This window comes from Mercenaria mercenaria, chromosome 13, assembly GCF_021730395.1.
Source record: "Mercenaria mercenaria strain notata chromosome 13, MADL_Memer_1, whole genome shotgun sequence".
Lineage (NCBI taxonomy): Eukaryota > Metazoa > Mollusca > Bivalvia > Venerida > Veneridae > Mercenaria > Mercenaria mercenaria.
The window spans coordinates 32,326,540-32,348,754 of NC_069373.1; the positions used below are offsets into that span (position 1 = coordinate 32,326,540).

General features: G+C 33.9%; 1 protein-coding gene across 2 annotated transcripts; it reads right to left on the bottom strand.

The window, feature by feature from the left end:
* Positions 1-326: 326 nt before the first annotated feature.
* On the bottom strand, positions 327-21,939 carry LOC123528967 (furin-like). 2 transcript variants are annotated; one of them, XM_053521465.1, is made up of 13 exons: positions 21,644-21,939; positions 20,435-20,524; positions 17,480-17,596; positions 16,515-16,649; positions 15,065-15,159; positions 14,609-14,697; positions 14,243-14,376; positions 13,552-13,767; positions 12,797-12,894; positions 7,353-7,459; positions 7,069-7,177; positions 4,833-5,152; positions 327-3,719 (listed from the first exon to the last, which is right to left on the bottom strand). In XM_053521465.1, the coding sequence occupies exons 1-13, from the start codon at positions 21,803-21,805 to the stop codon at positions 3,412-3,414; spliced, it is 1,980 nt and encodes a 659-aa protein (XP_053377440.1). In that variant the 5' UTR covers positions 21,806-21,939; the 3' UTR covers positions 327-3,411. The 2 variants fall into 2 exon arrangements, with proteins under 2 accessions (XP_053377440.1, XP_053377439.1); XM_053521464.1 differs by having other exon boundaries at positions 14,243-14,439; positions 21,644-21,938.
* Positions 21,940-22,215: the final 276 nt, after the last annotated feature.

The following is a 22,215-nucleotide window of genomic DNA, read 5'->3' on the forward strand; positions in this document are numbered from 1 at the left end:
GGTTTTCTTTTAAGGCCTTAGAAGTCATATTCTTAGCTTATTGTCATGTTTGCTTAGTAATAAAATTTATTTTTTTTTCATACACATCGCACTCATAATTAGACTGGTTAAATGTAAAGCACTTGGCCATAAAATCAATCCTCTATAATAGTACATTCTGGAAAAAAAACAACAATATCTTTACCTTTGATTGTTGAGATAAGCCTAGAGAGAAAATGTTTTTCTGAGAAAATATCAGTGTCGGTAAGAAGAAAGAATAAACTTTATTACATATACTCGATCTCAACAGACTTTGTAAGTCTAGCTCATCATAAGAAACTACGAGAAAAGATAAATTAGATTTATTTAACAAAGTGTATACATATAACTGTAAACGACATACAATATACGAAAGTAAAATAAAAAAGCAACTTGTAGCAAGTGTCTTTATGAATGTCACACGGCAAAGGAAAGGTTTGCAAACTGGCAGTGCAATATGTAAAAATGTTCAAATATGATAAAAAAAAATGTACTGACCCGAATATTTACCAATCTCCTTTTATAATGCACAACAATTACACATTGCCAAACAGTGGAAAAGTTTTAAATATTTTACTGCCAATTAATTCAGGACTGAATATTTGCTAATCTCCTTTTATAATGCACAACAATTACACATTGCCAAACAGTGGAAAAGTTTTAAATATTTTACTGCCAATTAATTCAGGACTGAATATTTGCTAATCTCCTTTCATAATGCACAACAATTACACATTGCCAAACAGTGGAAAAGTTTTAAATATTTTACTGCCAATTAATTCAGGACTGAATATTTACTAATCTCCTTTTATAATGCACAACAATTACACATTGCCAAAGGGTGGAAACGTTTTAAATATTTTACTGCCAATTAATTCAGGACTGAATATTTACTAATCTCCTTTCATAATGCACAACAATTACACATTGCCAAACAGTGGAAACGTTTTAAATATTTTACTGCCAATTAATGCAGGACTGAATATTTACTAATCTCCTTTCATAATACACAACAATAACACATTGCCAAACAGTGGAAACGTTTTAAATATTTTACTGCCAATTAATGCAGGACTGAATATTTACTTATCTCCTTTCATAATGCACAACAATTACACATTGCCAAACAGTGGAAAAGTTTTAAATATTTTACTGCCAATTAACTCAGGACTGAATATCTATTAATCTCCTTTTATAATGCACAACAATTACACATTGCCTAACAGTGGAAACGTTTTAAATATTTTACTGCCAATTAATTCAGGACTGAATATCTACTAATCTCCTTTTATAATGCACAACAATTACACATTGCCTAACAGTGGAAAAGTTTTAAATATTTTACTGCCAATTAATTCAGGACTGAATATTTGCTAATCTCCTTTCATAATGCACAACAATTACACATTGCCAAACAGTGGAAAAGTTTTAAATATTTTACTGCCAATTAATTCAGGACTGAATATTTACTAATCTCCTTTTATAATGCACAACAATGACACATTGACAAAGGGTGGAAACATTTTAAATATTTTACTGCCAATTAATTCAGGACTGAATATTTACTAATCTCCTTTCATAATGCACAACAATTACACATTGCCAAACAGTGGAAACGTTTTAAATATTTTACTGCCAATTAATGCAGGACTGAATATTTACTAATCTCCTTTCATAATGCACAACAATAACACATTGCAAAACAGTGGAAACGTTTTAAATATTTTACTGCCAATTAATGCAGGACTGAATATTTACTTATCTCCTTTCATAATGCACAACAATTACACATTGCCAAACAGTGGAAAAGTTTTAAATATTTTACTGCCAATTAACTCAGGACTGAATATCTACTAATCTCCTTTTATAATGCACAACAATTACACATTGCCTAACAGTGGAAACGTTTTAAATATTTTACTGCCAATTAATTCAGGACTGAATATCTACTAATCTCCTTTTATAATGCACAACAATTACACATTGCCTAACAGTGGAAACGTTTTAAATATTTTACTGCCAATTAATTCAGGACTGAATATTTACTAATCTCCTTTTATAATGCACAACAATTACACATTGCCAAACAGTGGAAAAGTTTTAAATATTTTACTGCCAATTAATTCAGGACTGAATATCTACTAATCTCCTTTTATAATGCACAACAATTACACATTGCCAAACAGTGGAAAAGTTTTAAATATTTTACTGCCAATTAATTCAGGACTGAATATTTACTAATCTCCTTTTATAATGCACAACAATTACACATTGCCAAACAGTGGAAAAGTTTTAAATATTTTACTGCCAATTAATTCAGGACTGAATATTTACTAATCTCCTTTCATAATGCACAACAATTACACATTGCCAAACAGTGGAAACGTTTTAAATATTTTACTGCCAATTAATTCAGGACTGAATATTTACTAATCTCCTTTTATAATGCACAACAATTACACATTGCCAAACAGTGGATAAGTTTTAAATATTTTACTGCCAATTAATTCAGGACTGAATATCTACTAATCTCCTTTTATAATGCACAGCAATTACACATTGCCAAACAGTGGAAAAGTTTTAAATATTTTACTGCCAATTAATTCAGGACTGAGTATTTACTAATCTCCTTTTATAATGCACAACAATTACACATTGCCAAACAGTGGATAAGTTTTAAGTATTTTACTGCCAAATTATTCAGGACTGAATATTTACTAATCTCCTTTTATAATGCAAAACAATTACACATTGCCAAACAGTGGAAAAGTTTTAAATATTTTACTGCCAATTAATGCAGGACTGAATATTTACTAACCTCCTTTCATAATGCACAACAATTACACATTGCCACAGTGGAAAAGTTTTAAATATTTTACTGCCAATTAATTCAGGACTGAATATTTACTAATCTCCTTTTATAATGCACAACAATTACACATTGCCAAACAGTGGAAAAGTTTTAAATATTTTACTGCCAATTATTCAGGACTGTTAAATCCCTCGCATACTGCGTATCAACAACTCTCTAGCTTACTGATTTTTTGTTTTACATTGGAGCTTCATGCATGGTAAGTTACCGGTGCTTGTATGTGACTGAATCTCATTAATTAACTGGAACACTTCACATATTTGTAAGTTTATAGTGTAGGATTATTCATACTTTGTTTTAATAAATTCGAGTGCCAACATTCAGCACAATGTAATGTCCACACAATTTAGACGCGCACGTTCAGCCTGTACTTGTTAAACATAACTCTGAATATCAGATCGTGCAGAATAACTTGACATTTTTCCATTTAGATATACCGACGCATATGTGTTTCCCACATGTCTTCGAATAATCAAACATCTATGCCCACAGAGAATAAAACAATTTACATGACCCAATGATCACTGTTCAACTGGTGGTTTGTGTGTACTAAGACAGGTAACAAAACATACGCATAAAATAACACATAAACAAAAAGCAATGCTAACTACATTCATAAAGAGGTATTTCTCGTCTTCAGGTAAGACTTCAGGTTCCAAACCACCTTCGCTATCATGTTGTGTAGTACTGGCCGTTGATGATATATCCTGACGATCACTCCAGGTTTTACAATTAGCTTCATAGAATGTTGAGACACGTGCAACATTTGAATATGGGTCCGCTATAGTACCATACAATGTCAGAGAAGCAGGTCCAAGCCAAAACACGTCTGGAATATTATATGTTATATCACTGCAACTAATACTAATATTTAAAAGTTTTATATAATTTTCTACTACTGCTGTTGTTACTTGCCTTAAGATGAAGAAATACTTTGGTATTTGTTTAAAACCTTTGTTATTTCAACGCAAATTTTAGTAATGACTTTAAATAACTGCATTGTATATGTAACAGCTACGTTGTAAAAACCAAATTACATTTATTCTCAGCGAAGGGAAATGAATGAGTTTGCACATTTGAAATTCAATACTTTAGAAATAGTATATAGAAAAAACATGTTTTAATATATTTTAAACACGACAAAGGGGTTATATGCCTGTTACATAAGTTCACGAGGCCGTTTAGTTAAATTATTATACTTAGTATATATCCGATTCCAGAGTGCGTAGGTATACCGTATATTAATGTCTTTGTTATATATATTTTTTTCGTCAAATTAAAGGCCGACGTGACGTCGTGGTCGAATGCTTACGCGTTAATTTACGAGTGCGTAGACGTATAATGAATTATTTTGCGTGGGAGTGGGCTAATTGCTAAGTGTAACACAGTTATATTAAATAATTTTGAGTCTGAAACATCTCATATCTAGATCGAATATAGTAGCACATGGCACATATATTGCCATGAACGAAAATGAACATGACTGTATCATATTAGAATCATATCTAAATCACTGTTATGAATCATGTCTACGTGTGTAGAAATGTCTTGTGCAAACCTAGAGAATGTTTCTTTCTTGCTAGTCATTGGCAGTTTTAATTACATGTTATGCATACAATCGTGTGGCTTTTATGCGCTTCTCGAAAAAAGTAACAACACTAATTACTCATGTGTCATGCAGTTTATGTGACAGAACATTTTATAGCATTTTCGAGTCGAAAATAAACATACTGAGAAGAAAAAAACATGCTTACGTGATTTTAAGTCTTAGTAGGTCCCAATGCGAATCATTGAACACGAGTGTTTTGTTCAACCGTTAACAATGAAAAGAGTACAACATTTATTGTTTAGTATGTATATGCGATAAATCTATATATTTTCAAAGATAATTTTACTATTCGATGATATAGACATTAGAACTTCATTATAAATTTACACTTACTGACATCATCAGTGTATTGCACGCCACGAAATTTCATGCGCAAAGTCCAGTTCCCGTACGGTTTTTCTCCCCAAAACTGCACTGATGTGAAATTCCAATTTCTGACGATACTGTTACTTTTATCTGACTGCCTTTTAACTCTGTGCAAAAGAACCGACCGTGTCCCTGATGGCGAGCTCAGACTGATTTCAAGATGGCTCTCCAGACGTATTTGTATGTTGTAGACAAGGTTGACTCTTACATGCTCAATATATTGTAAACAACATCTGCCACAACTTTTGGAACGTACTTCGTACACACGTACATTTTTTCTGGGTGATCTAAAGCAAACAGAATGATATTCGCATGCATTCTATATGACCCTTGCATCTTCAAGCCAATAAAGCTGAGCCGTAGAAAATTTTAAACGTCGTCAGTAATGCACTACGGTGTCCATAACCAAATCAAAGGGAACTAGATGTGTGTCCATAGAACATAGGTGCCCCCTTACTGTCACTTAACATGCAAACTTTTAAGCTCTTTATGTGTATTTTTCAAGAACCATAACTCTGGTCTGGCTGGGAGAAATCCCAAACAGAACACCACCTGCACAACTTCACATGCTATATAATAATACTGTATTTTTTATGACTCTAAACGCGTTTAATCCCCCAGTCGCCTTTATATAGGTTATGGACCGTTCCAAGGCGGTGCGCCTATTTTCAACTTGTTTTCTGTCCGTCTTATTATATTTTGTGTTGCGTATGTTGTCCTGTTTGTTGTTAGCGTTTCTTTCCCTTCAACTCCCACCCCTTTTCTACCCCCTTCCTCTCTGTTTTTTTTTTTTTAAATGTACTTGTTGGATTTTTGAAGCAATCCGTCTTTTAATATTTTTCCGTTACAGCTTCTTTTTCTTGTGGGCCTACTTTGCACATTCGTGGCTCTGAAGCAGTGTATGTGGTGCTCTGTGATTCCGAAAAATATACCCTTACCTTTTATGATTTTTAAGTCAAATACTTTAAGAGATACATGTAACACAAACGTTTATGTCATTAATGCATATTGTTTAATACCTTATCAAGGGCCATACTTTCGCCTGAGGGACAGATATCCCAAACAAAACCTTAAGTGCATAACTTCAAATGCTGAATACTATTCCTATTATGTTTCATAACGTTATGTCAAATGCCTTTAAAGATATATGCTATAAAAACTTTAATGTCATTTTATAATATGCATATTTTTAAACAGTCAAGGCCTGAATGAATGAAATCTTTAACAAAACCCCAGGGGCCGTATTCATAAAGCATCTTAAGTATAATTTTTGACTTAAGTTGAAGATTTTACTTAAGTTTGTTGTGATTTCAGCTTAAGTCTAAGTAAAAAACTTAAGTACTATTCATAAAACAGCTTAAACTTAGGATACGTAAGAAATGACTAAAGTCAGAAAACAAAATGGCGTCGTGAGTACGATTTAAGTGCTGTTTTTCAGATAATAGCACTTTAAACATAATTGTGCATGTTGTATCTGTCTGAAATTAATGTTTTTTTTAATGTTTTCGTCCACAATAAAAGCCAAGAATTACTTATTAAATTGGTTTATGAATAACAAATATACTTCAGTAAAATAAATTTCTCACTTAAGTAATACTTATGAAAATAAACAATTTCTTATACTTATACTTAAGATGCTTTATGAATACGGCCCCAGGTGAACAACTACATATGCTGAATGATATACTGTAATGTTCATTATAATGGATCAAATACTTTTTGAGATATATGTGACACAATTTTAGGCTCTTTTTATGCGTCTTTATGACTAAGTCAAGGTATCTAGTCTGAATGTGCAAGATTTCAAATAAAACACCAGGTGCTACACATGCTGAATAACAATCCTATGAGGTTCGATTAATGTGTGTCAAATACTTTTTGAGATACACGACACAAAGTCGGACGGAAGGACAAGGCCAACGCAACGTGCTCCTTCCCCATTACCTACACAAAAATATAGGAAACGATGTACATCCCGTCCAAATTATATACGAACTGGCCGTCAAATTAACAAAATACACCGTTGTGTTCTGAGCATTTACAACTTGATCCGGATTGATGCTGGTCGCAAATGTACTATGTTGGTTTTCTCATGGCGTGGCTCAATTATAGAAAACGTATCATTTCGTTTGCTGAATTTGTTCAGATTCAAGATTCAGATTCATGATCAGAGACTTGTTAGACAAATTGTATGAAAGTGTACCTTTGAAAATTTAATGTTAAACTCATCATTTCAGGAACAGTTGTCCAGTTCTGTGCCAGTAAAATGGCCTTTGCTGCATCCATAAGTCCGAAACCAAAGTGAGGATTATCTGTAATGATAGAAGTCACCTAGAATCTCTTCAACATTGCATTGAGACAGCGCCCCATATGATAAATTTTAACTGACGATGATTTTAAAAGGTTTCTTACTTAAAAATTCGTTTTTCCGTATTTCAAACACTTACCCTTAAATTTTTTTTTAAAAAGTGACGCAAATGATCATACATGTTAGGCCGTTGCCGTTTTCTGCAGTCTGTCTATGGTATTTCAATCTTTCAAAGGATGATGACATCACCACAATGTGCTGTACATCCCTCCATGTCAAGTTTTTACTGAAACATATCTACGTTTATATTATACGCCTATTGAATTGCTTGATAGTCAAAAATATACCAGAAGACCGAAAGAACTGGCAAGGCATTCAATAATTTATCAAAAATAAAATTAATTAAATAATAGACAACAGAAATACATTTCCATATTATTCTTCAAGTTTGGCTAAGCTAAGTTAGTGTTGAACTATAGACCTGTCAACAACACACCTTATGGACAAGCACTTTATATATTTGGAGACCGTAAAATCATATAATACTGTAAAATCATTTAATTTCGTGGGCATCAAATTTCGTGGTTTTGGTCAAAACGGAATTTCGTTGGGATATGAATTCGTGGATTTCAAATTTTGAATATAAAATGAATGGAAATTTTACGTTTTCGTTGGGATTAAATTTCGTGGATTGACTCAACCACGAAGTCCACGAAAATTAGTCCCCCACGAATATTAATGATTTCATGTAGTTGAATAATAGAGAAAGCGATCACTTCAATACCAATTTGATGATTATAAAAGGCATATAAACAGTTAGCAATGATTGAACTGACTCTCGTTATGGTTATTCTACAATTTTATTTAGAACTTAAGAAAATATTTTGTCATTTAATGTATGCGTTAACATAATCAACATTTAACACCCGCCCGTTAAGCTCAGTAGGTAAGAGCGTTGGTCTACGGATCGCGGGATCGTGAGTTCGATCCTCGGGCGGGGCTTATGTTCTCCGTGACATAAAGGATATTACATGAGTGTCTTTTCATATTGAATTCACACCCTATAAACGACTGTAGCCCCCTCTTCCTCTTGCGAGTGATCAAAACAATAAACTGACAGCTAAAAGTTAAAAAATAACATTTTAAAGTGACTGATTTGCTTTGAAGGTATGTATATTTACATTTTATTGGAAGCTGAACATGATTTGTTTCTGTATATAATGTGTTAGTCTGATGACAGGTAGAATTATAGCAAAAAACTTGATTGATCACAGATTTTGTCCAGAATTATACATTGTCGGCGTCAAAAGTACTTATTTTCTTGCTTGAAGACTGACCTACATGTAAATTTCACTGTTTCATGGACGAAGAAACAATACTAGTTTGGTAAAATAAAATAAAATCATTGATAAATTCTCCAATATGTTCATACCCGTCAATGAAAGAAGATTCGGTGTTATTTCCTGATTGCATGCGTGCTTGCTTAAATACTGTACAAGTCCTTGCGAGTTTCGTAAAAAGACTGTATGCCTGTTTGTGAGTGACTTCTTTATAAAATATCGGCGTTTCCTATGGTCCTGTAGTACTTCTTCATAATTATAACCCGCAAACAAAGTTTGAAGGAGGGTGGAATATAGCAGTCAACATGCGGTCTGTCTGTTCGGTCTGTTTGTATATGTGTCCTCATATATTTGGTTGTGCAATTACTTCAATGCTATTACACCTACCTCTCTCAAAGTTTACGTACAAACATCGGCAATATGTACTTAATGTCCATCTTATTATTTTCCTTTTTCTTTTTAAAGTAACACCTAAAGGTGAAACATGGTCTGCTTTTTTGTGTCAGTGCCGTAACTTCTTTATGCATTAAGGGATTTTGAAGTAACTTGGCACAAATGTTCACCATCATGAGACCATAATTAGACAATGTGTCGTATACAATTCTATACTTTCTAGAATTTCAAACCATTGAAACCAGTATATAATCGCAACTACAATTGATAAAATGTGAAAATATGAACAGTGAATGGGGTAATTTGGAGTGAAACGGCGACAGACTGAATCTACTAATCCTTTGTGAATCGCTTTCTTGATAGCGTCGCACAGTAAACAGCATTATTTTAGTTTTGTCTTTGTATTTGCCATAAACACACGAACTTTAACATGAAACTTGTCTTATTTTACTGAAAATACATTCTGCGAATGAAATAAGTTCCCATTTTACAAGCAGAAGTGCCATTAGAGGAAAACCTAACCTGAGCAAGAAGTGCTCAAGGTGAGCTTTTGTGATCACCCTGTGTGCGTCGTCCTCGTCCGTCGTCAACAATTTGACTGTTAACACTGAGAGGTCACACTTTTGGTCCAATCTTAATGAAACTTGGTCATAATGTTACCATCAATAGAATCTTAGACGAGTTTGATATTGGGTAATCAGGGCTCAAAAACTAGGTCACCAGGTCAAATCCGCAAGGACAGATTCCTGACGTGTTATCACTATCAAATGTAAATTATTTCTAACCTGAGAAATAGCAGTAAATCTTGACAGGTAGTAATCACGACGGCTGTACTACTCGCGCACGGTATTTATAACGATAACATGTTTATGTTATTATTGAGGAAGGGGGACTCGGGTAGTTAAACCATTAGGCCATTCGTGACAAAATAATTGTACTACTTTTGAATCATGTTGACTAGTTTACCATGAAGTAAACTCTGAATTACTAATAAGGACTTAATCGACTTTCCCGGTAATGTTTTCGTTATCCTTTTCTATTTATACGTTTATTCGCAGGATACTTGCGGGTGAAATAGTTTTTTTTTAAAAAATCAGAGGATCATTTTGTTGCAGACGGACAGACAGACGGGAGTCAACCTATAGTCCCCTCCTGTCTCATCTCATAGTTATTTTAAAATCGTCAGATTACCGTGATTTTCGTAGGGAATTGACGGTTTATTTCTTGCATGAAATAGTAGGGACCCTGTTTATACTTTCAGTTTCTAATTCGTATTTTATGATAGTATATGCTGTGACAGGATGGACGTACCGGGGACAATAACTATCAGAACAAATCAACACCCATTACAATATTTACAAATTTATTTACAGAAAATGATTATTTACAATGAATAAATGAAAAGTGAAACAAAAATCTTATTATAAGAAAGAAAGAAAAAGTTCTGAGCTCAGTAACTCTTTTGTGAAGTGTAAAGTTCTAACACTGACTGTTCGTTGACACAGATGTTTCCGTTAACTTTGAACATTAAGTAGCACAAAAATACAAAATATCTTCAAATAAAGTCCCTTTAAACCGTGAATACGTTGACTCCGTTTTGGCTCCCTATGATGGTAGGTGATTGCATCCCTGAGCTGACTTCAGTGGATCACAAAAATCATCGTCTTTGCAGTTTACGGCACAACCATGGGACAAAAGCTCTGCGCTGGGAAAATCACATCCAAGCGAGTGAAGACAAATGAACCTCGGGTATTGTACTTCCGGGTCGTGACAGCATCACCAGGTAAAAGTTGTCTGGTGGAAGAAGCTAAAATATATAACATATTGTAAGCACCATAGCAAAACAAATAAGTAAGGGCATAAAACTGCTCCTTTGGGTACACCATACCTCCATAGGCTCCCATAAATAATACGTGCTACTTATACAAAATATTATGTGCTACTAAGTTCATACGTCACGTGATTAGAATACGTCACTTATTACTTCCATTATTTCTAAAATTACTAACAAGTCTAAAGTTAAAGTATAGAAAAGATATGAAAAGTTTATGATGAAAAATTATAGATAAGGAAATGATAAACTGCAGCTATTATTTATAATCACAAATTAGTACGATGTAATGCGAAATAAACGTAATACAAAAGCTAGCATGAATATAATATCAATTAGATGTAAATTCTTCTAATGTCGAAAGTGGTGTGCACTAGGCATATCTAGTCCAGTCTATTTGTAGGGTAATGTCCCGTCAAATACTAAATTTCATGGGACTCACGGCTTATGCGTGTACTCTGATTATTTGCATTTTCACGGGAATCACATTATAGCCGGGAAATCTGACTACTTTGGCGCGGATTGATATTTACAATTTAAGGCCCGTTATAGTGGTTTTGGGGATAAAAACATAAGTTACTGAAGTTTATAAAATACCAACTTTCTTGTTACTGAACCGAATTTAATAAAATTTACATGGAAATTCAACTTATGAAATACAGAAAAACATGAGAGGTATTTTATGCGTAAAATCTGACAGTTACCTCAACAACTCAAAAATTTACACAAAGATGATGCAATACCTGTATTTACACTACAGATACATTGAGGCCCGTATGTCAGTTTGTGACATATGTGTATAAAACCAACACCGAATACTTGCATGTAAACGACGCTGAAGCATTCAATTAATTATTTTATTAAGTAGGATAGCGAGTCACAGACACTCCATCCCCACCCCCAATGGATTAGTACAAGTATCGCACGAGGAGGTAGACATTAAATGACATTATAAACATGACGACTGATCAAAAGACACAATTTTGTTTGCATTTAAAATTTCATTGAAGCATTTAAAGGACATAAATCGCCTACTGTACTCGCAAGATGGAATACAGTATCACTCGCAAATACGCGTTCAGATCAAATATCAAAATTGGCAAGTCGGCATACAGTTAATGTTTTTACACAGACTAGATAAAAAATTATTTCATTCAAAAACGCAATAAATACGAAACATTTTATTTACATATATTTATAGAGTATGCATACATATTACAGAAAGCATCATGGAAAATTGGATTACAAATCAATTTGGCGTAATCTTTATCAGTTTCGTGACTTGGTCGAGTGAATTTTCATGCAATGAGTGTGATTAGTCAACATTTTGTAAACATTACCTGTCAGTTTCATCTATTATATCACCATATACACATATTTATGTTAGACTTATCGTTAAACTTTAATAAACATACAGTGTAAAGCAAAATAATGAATTTGAAGACGATTCTTACCTTTCGCGTGTCTGTTTATTGTTTTGATCACTCGCAAGAGGAAGAGGGGGGCTACAGTCGTTTATAGGGTGTGGAATTTATTAATCAATTTTATTCAACTCGTTTAAATTCAATGTGGAAAGTCACAAATGTAATATTCTTTTTATCACATGTAAGCCTTTCTTGTCGAAACATCAAAAAATCGACTTTCTTTTACTATATAAACAAGACAATTTGACCGACGTCGCCTATATTATAAATGACGTCGACTTCAAAGCTTTATTACACTAGTGTATTATAATTTTTCTTTAATGGCTTTACTACACTCCCGCGACGTCAAACATGTGATAATATTTGATAAACGACATCGTGTCTGAAATCATTATTCCTCCACCTCTGATTCATGTGGGGAAGTTGGCAGTTACTTGCGGAGAACAGGTTTGTACTGGTACAGAATCCAGGAACACTGGTTAGGTTAACAGCCCGCCGTTACATGACTGAAATACTGTTGAAAAACGGCGTTAAACCCAAACAATCATTTTTAACTTATTACACGTACATGTTTACTTAACGGGCATTGATCGGATTGAACACACTTGAAATATAGCATATATAGTAGTACATACTTAGCTTGCAACACAAGTGCGATTATCCCAGATGCTAGAGCGGCGGACGCTGAGGTACCAGTGAACTTGTCGCATTTATCGTCCAAAGTTGTTGTCTCCTAAACGAGTGGATAATATGACCGGTTGAGATGATAAAACTTTGATTCGGTAAAATCAGGTTTTTTAAATGTGTGTAGGGAGTATCTGTACACACAAAACAATAGCCAACTGTCGGGTAGTTACATATGTGAGTGACAGTAGGTTGATAGGCCAGCTGTTGAGTTAACCCTTTTGAGACGTGGTTAGAAGGTCTGCCTACGGATCACGAGGTCCAAACTTTGATCTCAGGTACTAACCTTTGATTTTCTCCTCCAAATTTACTCATTATATTTTTGAATATTTCCTATACTAGTTTAAATTTGCTATTTCTTTCACCATAAAAAATTACCTAATATATTGTTTTTTTTTTTACTTAGCGTACATATTTCATGTTACGACTTCCTCTGAAAAGGCCACTTGGTCTACTCCATGCATGTTGAAATATTTTGGCAATTAATGTAAATGTATTTAATGCAAAATGATTGATATGCTATGATATGTTTATTAGGCAAAGTACGTTTATGAAATTCATTCGTATGCCAAAATAACTCTTTCTTGGTCTTGCAACACCATCTGGGAAAACTTCATATAGAAAACGTATAAAAGTGTTGATGATCAAATGTTTACGTTCTAACACGAACAAATCAGTTACTTGACGAAAGTCTGGCATTTCTTACCAAATATCTAGTTCCGTTATAAGTGTTATACTCGCCGTAAGTCGAAGCAAGTACACTAGAACATGGCATGGAATATTTTGGTTTGGTGCCACCTTTCCCGACGCTTGCTATGGTGATGGTGTAAATACTGTTTGTGTACGGTACAGTATTGCAATCATACACGTTTCCACGATTCCCGGCAGAAAATACATATATGCTGCCTTTTCCTTTTCGACCCTTAAGAAAAAACGAAACGATGAATTAAAAACAATATTTCGGAGTTAAAGTCAATATATCTGTCCTAAAGTACAGTCCGTACAGTCCTATAATGTAAGCTTTGGAACCATTTCAGAGTGCTTAAGGACGCCAGTTTCGTATCACTTAACTCCCAGAGTACAGTGTTCGAAAATCATCAGGAAATTTAGATCGAGTTCGTTTAGCTGGGTATATGGTGGTTCATCAAGTCAATAAGAATTGTCTCATGGGAAGGAAGAGAACTTGGAGTGCTCTCCATTGATAAAACACTTACTCGGTATATACCTGTACCGTTTGTCTTACTTATATAGGTTGGTCCGTATTTGACTTTTGTCAATACAAAATCTGTTTGATTGAAGAAATATTGCATTGGCAATGTAAAATGAATTAGCATTAATACAAGCAAAAATTAAAAAGAAAAAAAGCAAACAAATAAAAACAATTAAACTTTTGATACCTCTGCAACGCCTTCTTTCAATACTGCTTTAATATGACTTGTAGATTCGGAAAACATATTCGCAAGTCCGAAGCTGCAGGAGTATATATCTATTTCATTTCTTTTATATTCAAGAGCCTGCGCTATATGGTCGTCTGGAAATATTACACCAGAATGCGTGATGCAGCTTGTTTCTTTGCACTTAAATACTTTCAGTGCTGAAAATAAGAGACGCCTGGCCTCATTTTGGAGAAAACTTGTTATAGACATTACATACAATCGATAACGGGATTTCTTTATTTTTTAAAATAGAATATAGAATGAATTACTTTAAAGAAAGTAAAAAAAAAACTAGTAAGTAATAAGGTTATAGAAACATTTACTTACAAATTATCGTAGCATTAAACGCCACTCCTGCGGAGCAATCCCCATTACCAAATTCTGCCGCCACAAGCCCTGCAGCTTTTGTTCCGTGACTAAAAGTACATATATAAGGTATTATACTCTCACTTTCTACATGTGATGTCCTCACACATTTAAAAAGAGGCTTCCATTGAGCAATAAATACACATGTATGTCTCATTCAATCTACTCCGTTCTTGGGCAGACGAAGGTAAAGTTAATGATGCATTTTGCGATAGTTAATAATTTTTCAGTATCATCTGTATGTACTAGTACACACTTTCATCCTTTTTATATCTTAATCAAGTGACCTATAAGATGTTACATTCCAGTACTGCTAAAAACAAATAAGTTTTGTTTGGTGTCTGTATAAAACTAAAATATATATATATATATATATATACTTTTTTTGCCGTTTATCTTATTTTTGAAATACCATACCTTGTGTATACGTCTGTCTCTGGATAAGAATGTAACCTTTCTGTATTTCCGTCTTTCGAATCATCCTCTGCAAAGCTTGTAGACAGTTTTCTGTCCTGTTCAAAAGAAAAATACATATAGGGTCTACAATTGTAATCAAAGATAAATATAAGCCATTGCATCCCGGTTTCGCTATACTCTGTACGTTATAACCATTGTCTTAAAGTTATTACCATTGTCTTTAAGCACCGTCCCTCTTAAATTCGCCATAAAATCCGAGAGAAAAGTGTCTGTATAACTGTAAACAATACCCAGATAATTGAAATCATTCACGACGTCCAGTTTTTGACCATTTGACAAATACTCTTTATGTAGCAATAAACCGCCACGTTTTCTTAAAATAACTACCATGGTATTGTCCATATTAACATCAAGGCTCCACTTTTGGCAATGTTTATAACAGGCTTTTATTTAGGTCTTCTGGTGCATAACCCAACATAACCATGTCATAAATAAATAAAAGCAGCATTAGTACATTGTATAATGTAATTTATTTGCAAACCACTGTTGATATCATGCTGTGAAAACCATTCCACACCATAAAAATAAAACAGGGAGAATACAATTAGCGAAACTAGTCCCACCGCCACCTCCCCCTTGGCATAATTCCACTGCATATCAAAAATCGGATAAAGTATTACAATATCTTATAAAAGATTTAATTTATTATACATATCTCTGACAATACGAAGCACTTTACCTTAAATATATACTTTTTTTTGTAATTTAAACCATAAAACATTCCTATACACAATCAAACGCTTTCTTAAGATCCACAAAAACACAATTTAAACTATTGGTATCATTTAAATATTTTTTAACAACTGACATAAAATAAACAATTTTCCTGTTTTAAATAAGAAAATATACTATTATAAACTATTTTCTTCACAATGTCTGATTACAGCTGTTTCGTGTAATCCCTGTATAATCATTACGATTGTTATTTGTTAACATCACCCTTCTTATTTTTTTGGTATTATTATATCTCATGTCTACGATTCAGCAAATTAATCGCTATCAAAGATACAATTAGATACAACAAAAATATGTGAAAATTAAATATCAATAGCTTCAACGAAATATATTTATTCTACCAGGAGATCTTCCCCTTCTCAAAGTTTAAACGGCCTTATTAATTTCTTCGAGACTAATAGGTTTATCAAACAACTCATTCGCATTTCCTCACTATTAAATTAAACCCCTGGTATAAAAGAGTGGTTGATATCATTCTACACTTATGATATAACTTACCTCCACCTTAAAATACCCTTAATTACATTGAAGAACCCATAAAAGATAACCACATAATCGCACATCGATTATAAAAACGCTGAATGACAGACCTAATTCTTAAATAAGAGTTCCGTCTGGCATGCCCTGTTTCAAATAAGTGTAATCTAAAACTTACAATATTTTTTTCCAGATCTTTATGTTTTAGTTCCACACCACTGTCAACAATCGCCACCTTAATGTCTTGTCCCGTCAATCCCATGGACCATGCTTCTTGTATGTTCATTCCATAGTATGGCCAAGTTTTTCTCAACTGTAAGAAGCCAAAGTTGTAAAAATCTTACGATGTAAGTCTTATCGATAAATATTGTTGTCATTTAAAATATACATCATGTAATTTTCTGAAAGCATTGTCTTGAGATTTTCTGCAATGTTAACATTAAAAAAGCAAGGACACAAATGTAAAAGGAATAGTCATGTTCTATGAAAAGAATCGGCATAAAATAGCCTGCAGGGGCTTTCGTGGTCGAGTCTTTAAGTTGCTGATTTCAATCACCTCCTCACCAACGTTAGTTTGAGCCTAACCCGGAGTGTTGAATTCTTCATGTGAGGAAGCCGTCCAGCTGGCTTACGTTAGGTCAGTGGTTCTAACATACATAGACATAATAAAGCATACAGACAGCAAGAACACAACAAAACAAATTGAAGAAACTTAGCGGGTCATTACTTTGGAACAGCAAGCGGGGAAAATGAGTTTTAGCCGCGTAAATTTTGCACGAAAATGTTATTATTATACATGTTGAATAACACATTTTTCGTGTATACACAAGACCAGGTTCAAAAATTCATATTGTATATTCCTAACCATGGGTCAGAGTTAGAAGACAATGTAAACAACCGTTATCCTCGCCATGTGAATTCGTAACTAACGTTTTAGCTTTAAAACGCGTTGACGCTAGAACAATATTTATTATCAGGACGACACATGTAAATACACTACAAAGTTCATGTAGGAAAGTATTTATTATTTGCAATATTTATTATAAATTATTCAGGAAACCTTTGGCAATAGCATAAGAAGGGTAACAACATTTTCGCTTAATATGAAAACGCTGTTTATAGAAAAAGAACTGCCACATCTACCTTAGGTTCTGATCTAGTTGTTAGAAGCCACTGTTTAAAGTTTGGGGGTGCTGGAGATTCGTTCAACCAAGGAACAAAACGCAACTTAGAACATGCCCTGGATTCTACTTGTAATACCTGTAATTGTATTACTCTGAGCATTGTTAAAAGAAAAACATTATATGTTAAATGAACAAATGAACAATAAAAGATTTCGCTGTAAACTGACACATGCCCCCAAGGTCTGTGATATTGAATGATTATAAAAGAATTTTAACAAAACAGAACGTGGAAATAAATGTATGCTTACAACAGAAAAACATATATTTGAAATAATGAATGGCGCTATGACATTTTTTTAGTATAAAATCAATGTACTATAACTCTGTGAAAAGTCCTTAACAATAAAACCTATAATGTGAGCGTAACTAAACTTGCTACTGATCGGTCTTTCAAATCATGTACGAAAATGACCTTTAACGGGTCAAAACTGTGCGAAACATAAACCAATTACATGTACAGCTAGAAATAAATTCAAATTGTATTGAAATTTGGACAGCAACAAAGCTTAGTACAATCATTCCTATGAAGTTTCATCCAAACCACGATAATACCACGAGGAAATAGTCCGAACAAATATTATTTAATAACGACTTAAACAAGAAGGCCATGATGGCCCTATATCGCTCACCTGTTATCATTGCACTTGAGGACAAGAAGGTCCTCTAAAATATCTAAATCCAAAGGACAGGAACAACAAAGGGAAGAAATTTAACCAAACAGAAAAAAAATTCTTATAAGGTATAAGATATGCCAAAATACACCTAAAAATTGGAGGTACCATCCATGTTGTACCGCAGAAAAGAGGTCTCGGTTTTTCCCTATGGCTAATAATAAAAAAGTTACTAAAAATAAGCTATTTATAGTAACGTAAAAGGGAAGTAATTAAAAAAATAAATATTGTAAATGAACAAAAGAAGGATCTGCCAAATAAATCTGTTGGCATAAATGAAATTTCAGATCAGTATCTTCATTAGTTACGGAGATATACCCATTTTAATTTGAAATAAAGGGAGGTAATTTGACATAAAATCAGTCCATAGTTATCTACCCTGATTGTCTCAGTCCAACTAATAACAATAATGAAATTTCAAATAAGTCCTATAAGTACTTACTGATATAAATCCATTTTGATTACAATCCGGGGAGGTAATCAGATATAAAATAATTCTGGAACCTACGACTGGATCTAATTTGTCGTGGAATCCAAGATTTATTGTTGTTGAAGATATTTTGGAAGTTTGTTTCAAATAAAACCATAAATGAAGTCTCTATATGGCTGCAAAAGCCAAAATAACCGATTTTGGACCTTTATGGGGCCATAACTCTGGAACCTATGTTGGAATCTGGCCAGTTCAAAAAAGGAAGCAAGATCTTGTGGTGATACAAATTGTGTGCAAGTTTGGTTAAAATCAAATCATAAATGAAGCTGCTATTGTACAGACAAGGTCAAAATAGCTAATCCGGCCCTTTCAGGGGCCATAACTCTGGAACCCGTACTGGAATCTGGCCAGCTCAAGAAAGAAACTAAGATCTTATAGTGATACAATTTGTGTGCAAATTTGGTAAAAATCAAATCATAAATAAAACTGCTATTGTGCAAACAAGGTCAAAATAGCTCATTTTGGCTCTTCAGGGGCCATAACTCTGGAACCCATAATGGGATCTGGCCAGTTCAAGAAAGGAACCAAGATCTTATAGTGATACAAGTTGTGTGCAAGTTTGGTTAAATTCAAATCATAAATGAAGCTGCTATCGTGCAGACAAGAAATTGTTGACGCACAAAAATAGCATATTCTGGCCCTTTAAGGGGCAATAACTCTAGAATCCATGATGGGATCTGGTCAGTTTTCGAAAGGAACTGAGATATCATGCCAATACAAGTTTTGTACAAGTTTGATCAAAATTGCTTGCAAAATGTGGTCTCTATCTTGTTCACAAGAAATTTTGGACGGACGACGGGCGGACGGACGGACGACGGACGGACGACGGACGAAGGGCGATCTCAAAAGCTCACCCTGTCACTACGTGACAGGTGAGCTGAAAAGGTCTCAACTCCGCAAAAAAACCCCACAAGAATATGCACAGATAGATCCCTCCTACGAGAACTAATTCTAATCTGGCAAGAAGCGAGGGTAAGCTACATGCGGACGGATATATGATCGGACTGACAGACAGTGAAGCCTTAAACAATATGGCCCTATTGACAAAATAAAATCCCAGGCTATGGTTTTTATATGTAACAATATGCCAACTTAAAATGATTTGAATAAATGTTAGCTCCACCTTGATCCTACTGACCAAATGACATCTAAATGATTCGTTTCCTATCAAAATTATTAAGTTCAAGTCAAAGTGCGTCTGTCACCCTTCAAATTTTATTCAGTCAAAAATGCAAAATAGTCCAACGCTTTAGGCCAAGCTCTTCGGTGGATTTGTGATATATTTTTATGTGGCAAACCTGCTGCCCTTTCCCCCACAATATTTTTAGGTCAAGCAATTATTTCCCTGACGGACGAAACACAGACCGACTGGACAGACGGTTCGGTTACCATTTACTGCTCTTCGCTGGTAGGGGAGCATAAAATAAGTCATTACTTATAGTCCTATTTTTTGTGTTTGTTAAGAGGACAGGAAAAGAATACTATGACAATAACAATAAAACCCCGGAAAATATTTTAATGCCTAATACTTGCTGTAGAAAAAGAGTAACAAAATACGTTTGAATAAGAAAAACCAGTTACAAGAAGTTCCAGAAAATCCAAAGCCACAGTAAATTAAATAAGGCACAATAAAGTATCAGATATGTGAATCACAACTGGTGAAGTAGTCGGTTTATCTAATTATGAAGTGGGCGGAAAAGGTATCTCGGGTTTAAAATTTTCTTGATGTATCTACAAAGTTTCGATTGCATACCTTCTTTCCAAAATCTTGTCTAAAGTGCTGTATACTTCTCTTTTTATCTGTTGTGTGTTCAGCTTCAAACAGATGTATGTTGGATACAATCTGTAAAATAATGTCTATGTAACTTTAATCATTCAAACGGGTTTATACCCTTTTTTACAACATACCAAGCATTATATAATGATTGCCTTTTAGTGGAGTTGATAAATGAACCTTAAAGCTAACAATTTCTATTATCCCTTTTTCAATACTGTACAGTTATTGCCGTAGAGATGTTGATGTAGGGATGTATCGACCTAGAAAAGGAGATATTGAACGAGGGTGTAGCCATACTGACCGAACATTAGACATGACGCAATAATCGTTTTATCATTAAATAAAAAAAAATCCATTTACATCATGGAGTCCATTCAATGTATGTGTAATAGAATTCCACAGAAGCCGGTGCTAGGGGACATGAAGGGTGTTGCACTTTCTTTGCATTACCTGTCATGAACAGACACATTCAAACCGAGTCTGCTATAATCCATCTTTGGTTGCCTTCTATAATTCCAAAGGATAATCTTACAGTGTTTATTAACTATCACAACATCAATGTTTAAGTGCCGTGAGGCGGCTGTAAAATGTCTCCCCGTACTTGGACTAAGTGTTGTTATATTTTCTGGTCCTTTGGGTTCATGGAGTCCATTCAATACACGTATTATAGAATTACGCTGAAGCCGGTAATAGGGGCGTGAGGAGAGTTACACTTTCCGTTACGAGCCTGATATTATTGTTTTTGCTTGCATTCTGGAATTCCAAAGGATCTTTCAACTGATTTTATTCACTTTGTTTCTACAGTGTAAGACAGATTTCCAGTATAAGTTTGCAGGTGAAATTTGAAAGCACATTAATTCAGGGTATAAAGAATTTAAATGGTATTCTCGATACAATCATTGGCATGCTATTTATTCGACTCGTGTATTCGAGACAACTCATAAATTCAACCACAATACAATCGTTTTCGGCCATGCCACCACCGGTAACATAGATATAATTTAATATTTTTTAAAGTCCTAAATATAGAATTCCTTCATATATTTAATCTTTCATATATTGATTACATAAAGAAATAACGGCTTGGTATGTACCTTTAACACAAAGCGTTCATGTACTACATAAAGTTTTAAAAAAGAAGATTTCGTTCGGTGAACAATGTCATATAATATTTTTCAATACTACCTTCTTTTTGTATTTCCAACCCAACTCTTCCGATCGTTGTTTGACATATTCCAACCATTTTTCCTCAATCTGAACCATATATTCCTTTGCGCAGATATCAGTTTTGTCTTCAGTGGTGTCAACATAATTTATAAGCACTAATAACCAGATAGATGTAATCATTTCCTTATCTGTCTCTAGCTATAAACTATAACACTATTGACAATTGTCTTATATGCATGACAAATAAATTTAAACAAACGAACTGCGTTAAGTCACTTAACGGGTGTGTGCAGATTTTATGTTATTGTGTATTATAACACGATATCAATTTTCAAAACAAACTTATTAAACCGATAATCACAAGGTCAAGTGTTTATTATGCAATCAAATACACTTTTTTGTCTATAAATTCTTTAAACATATCGTTGTCGGGCCTGAAAATGAATTAGTTACTCCAAATTCAATTGATTTAAATATTGAATTTACGGCCTCTGATAATCTATACTGAGTAAAAATAAAATGCGCCGACGATAATAATCCATTCGAAACATGGTTTGGATGTTTCAGATGTCAAATTTGATACTATGGAA

Coding starts and splice junctions, on each gene's coding strand:
- LOC123528967 (XM_053521464.1), bottom strand. CDS start 21,805: ATGATTACATCTATCTGGTTATTAGTGCTTATAAATTATGTTGACACC. Junction 7,460..12,796: donor GCACTTGTGTTGCAAGCTAA/GTATGTACTACT, acceptor GATATGTTTCAG/TAAAAACTTGACATGGAGGG. Junction 5,153..7,068: donor TTAACATTAAATTTTCAAAG/GTACACTTTCAT, acceptor TGTTTGCTTTAG/ATCACCCAGAAAAAATGTAC.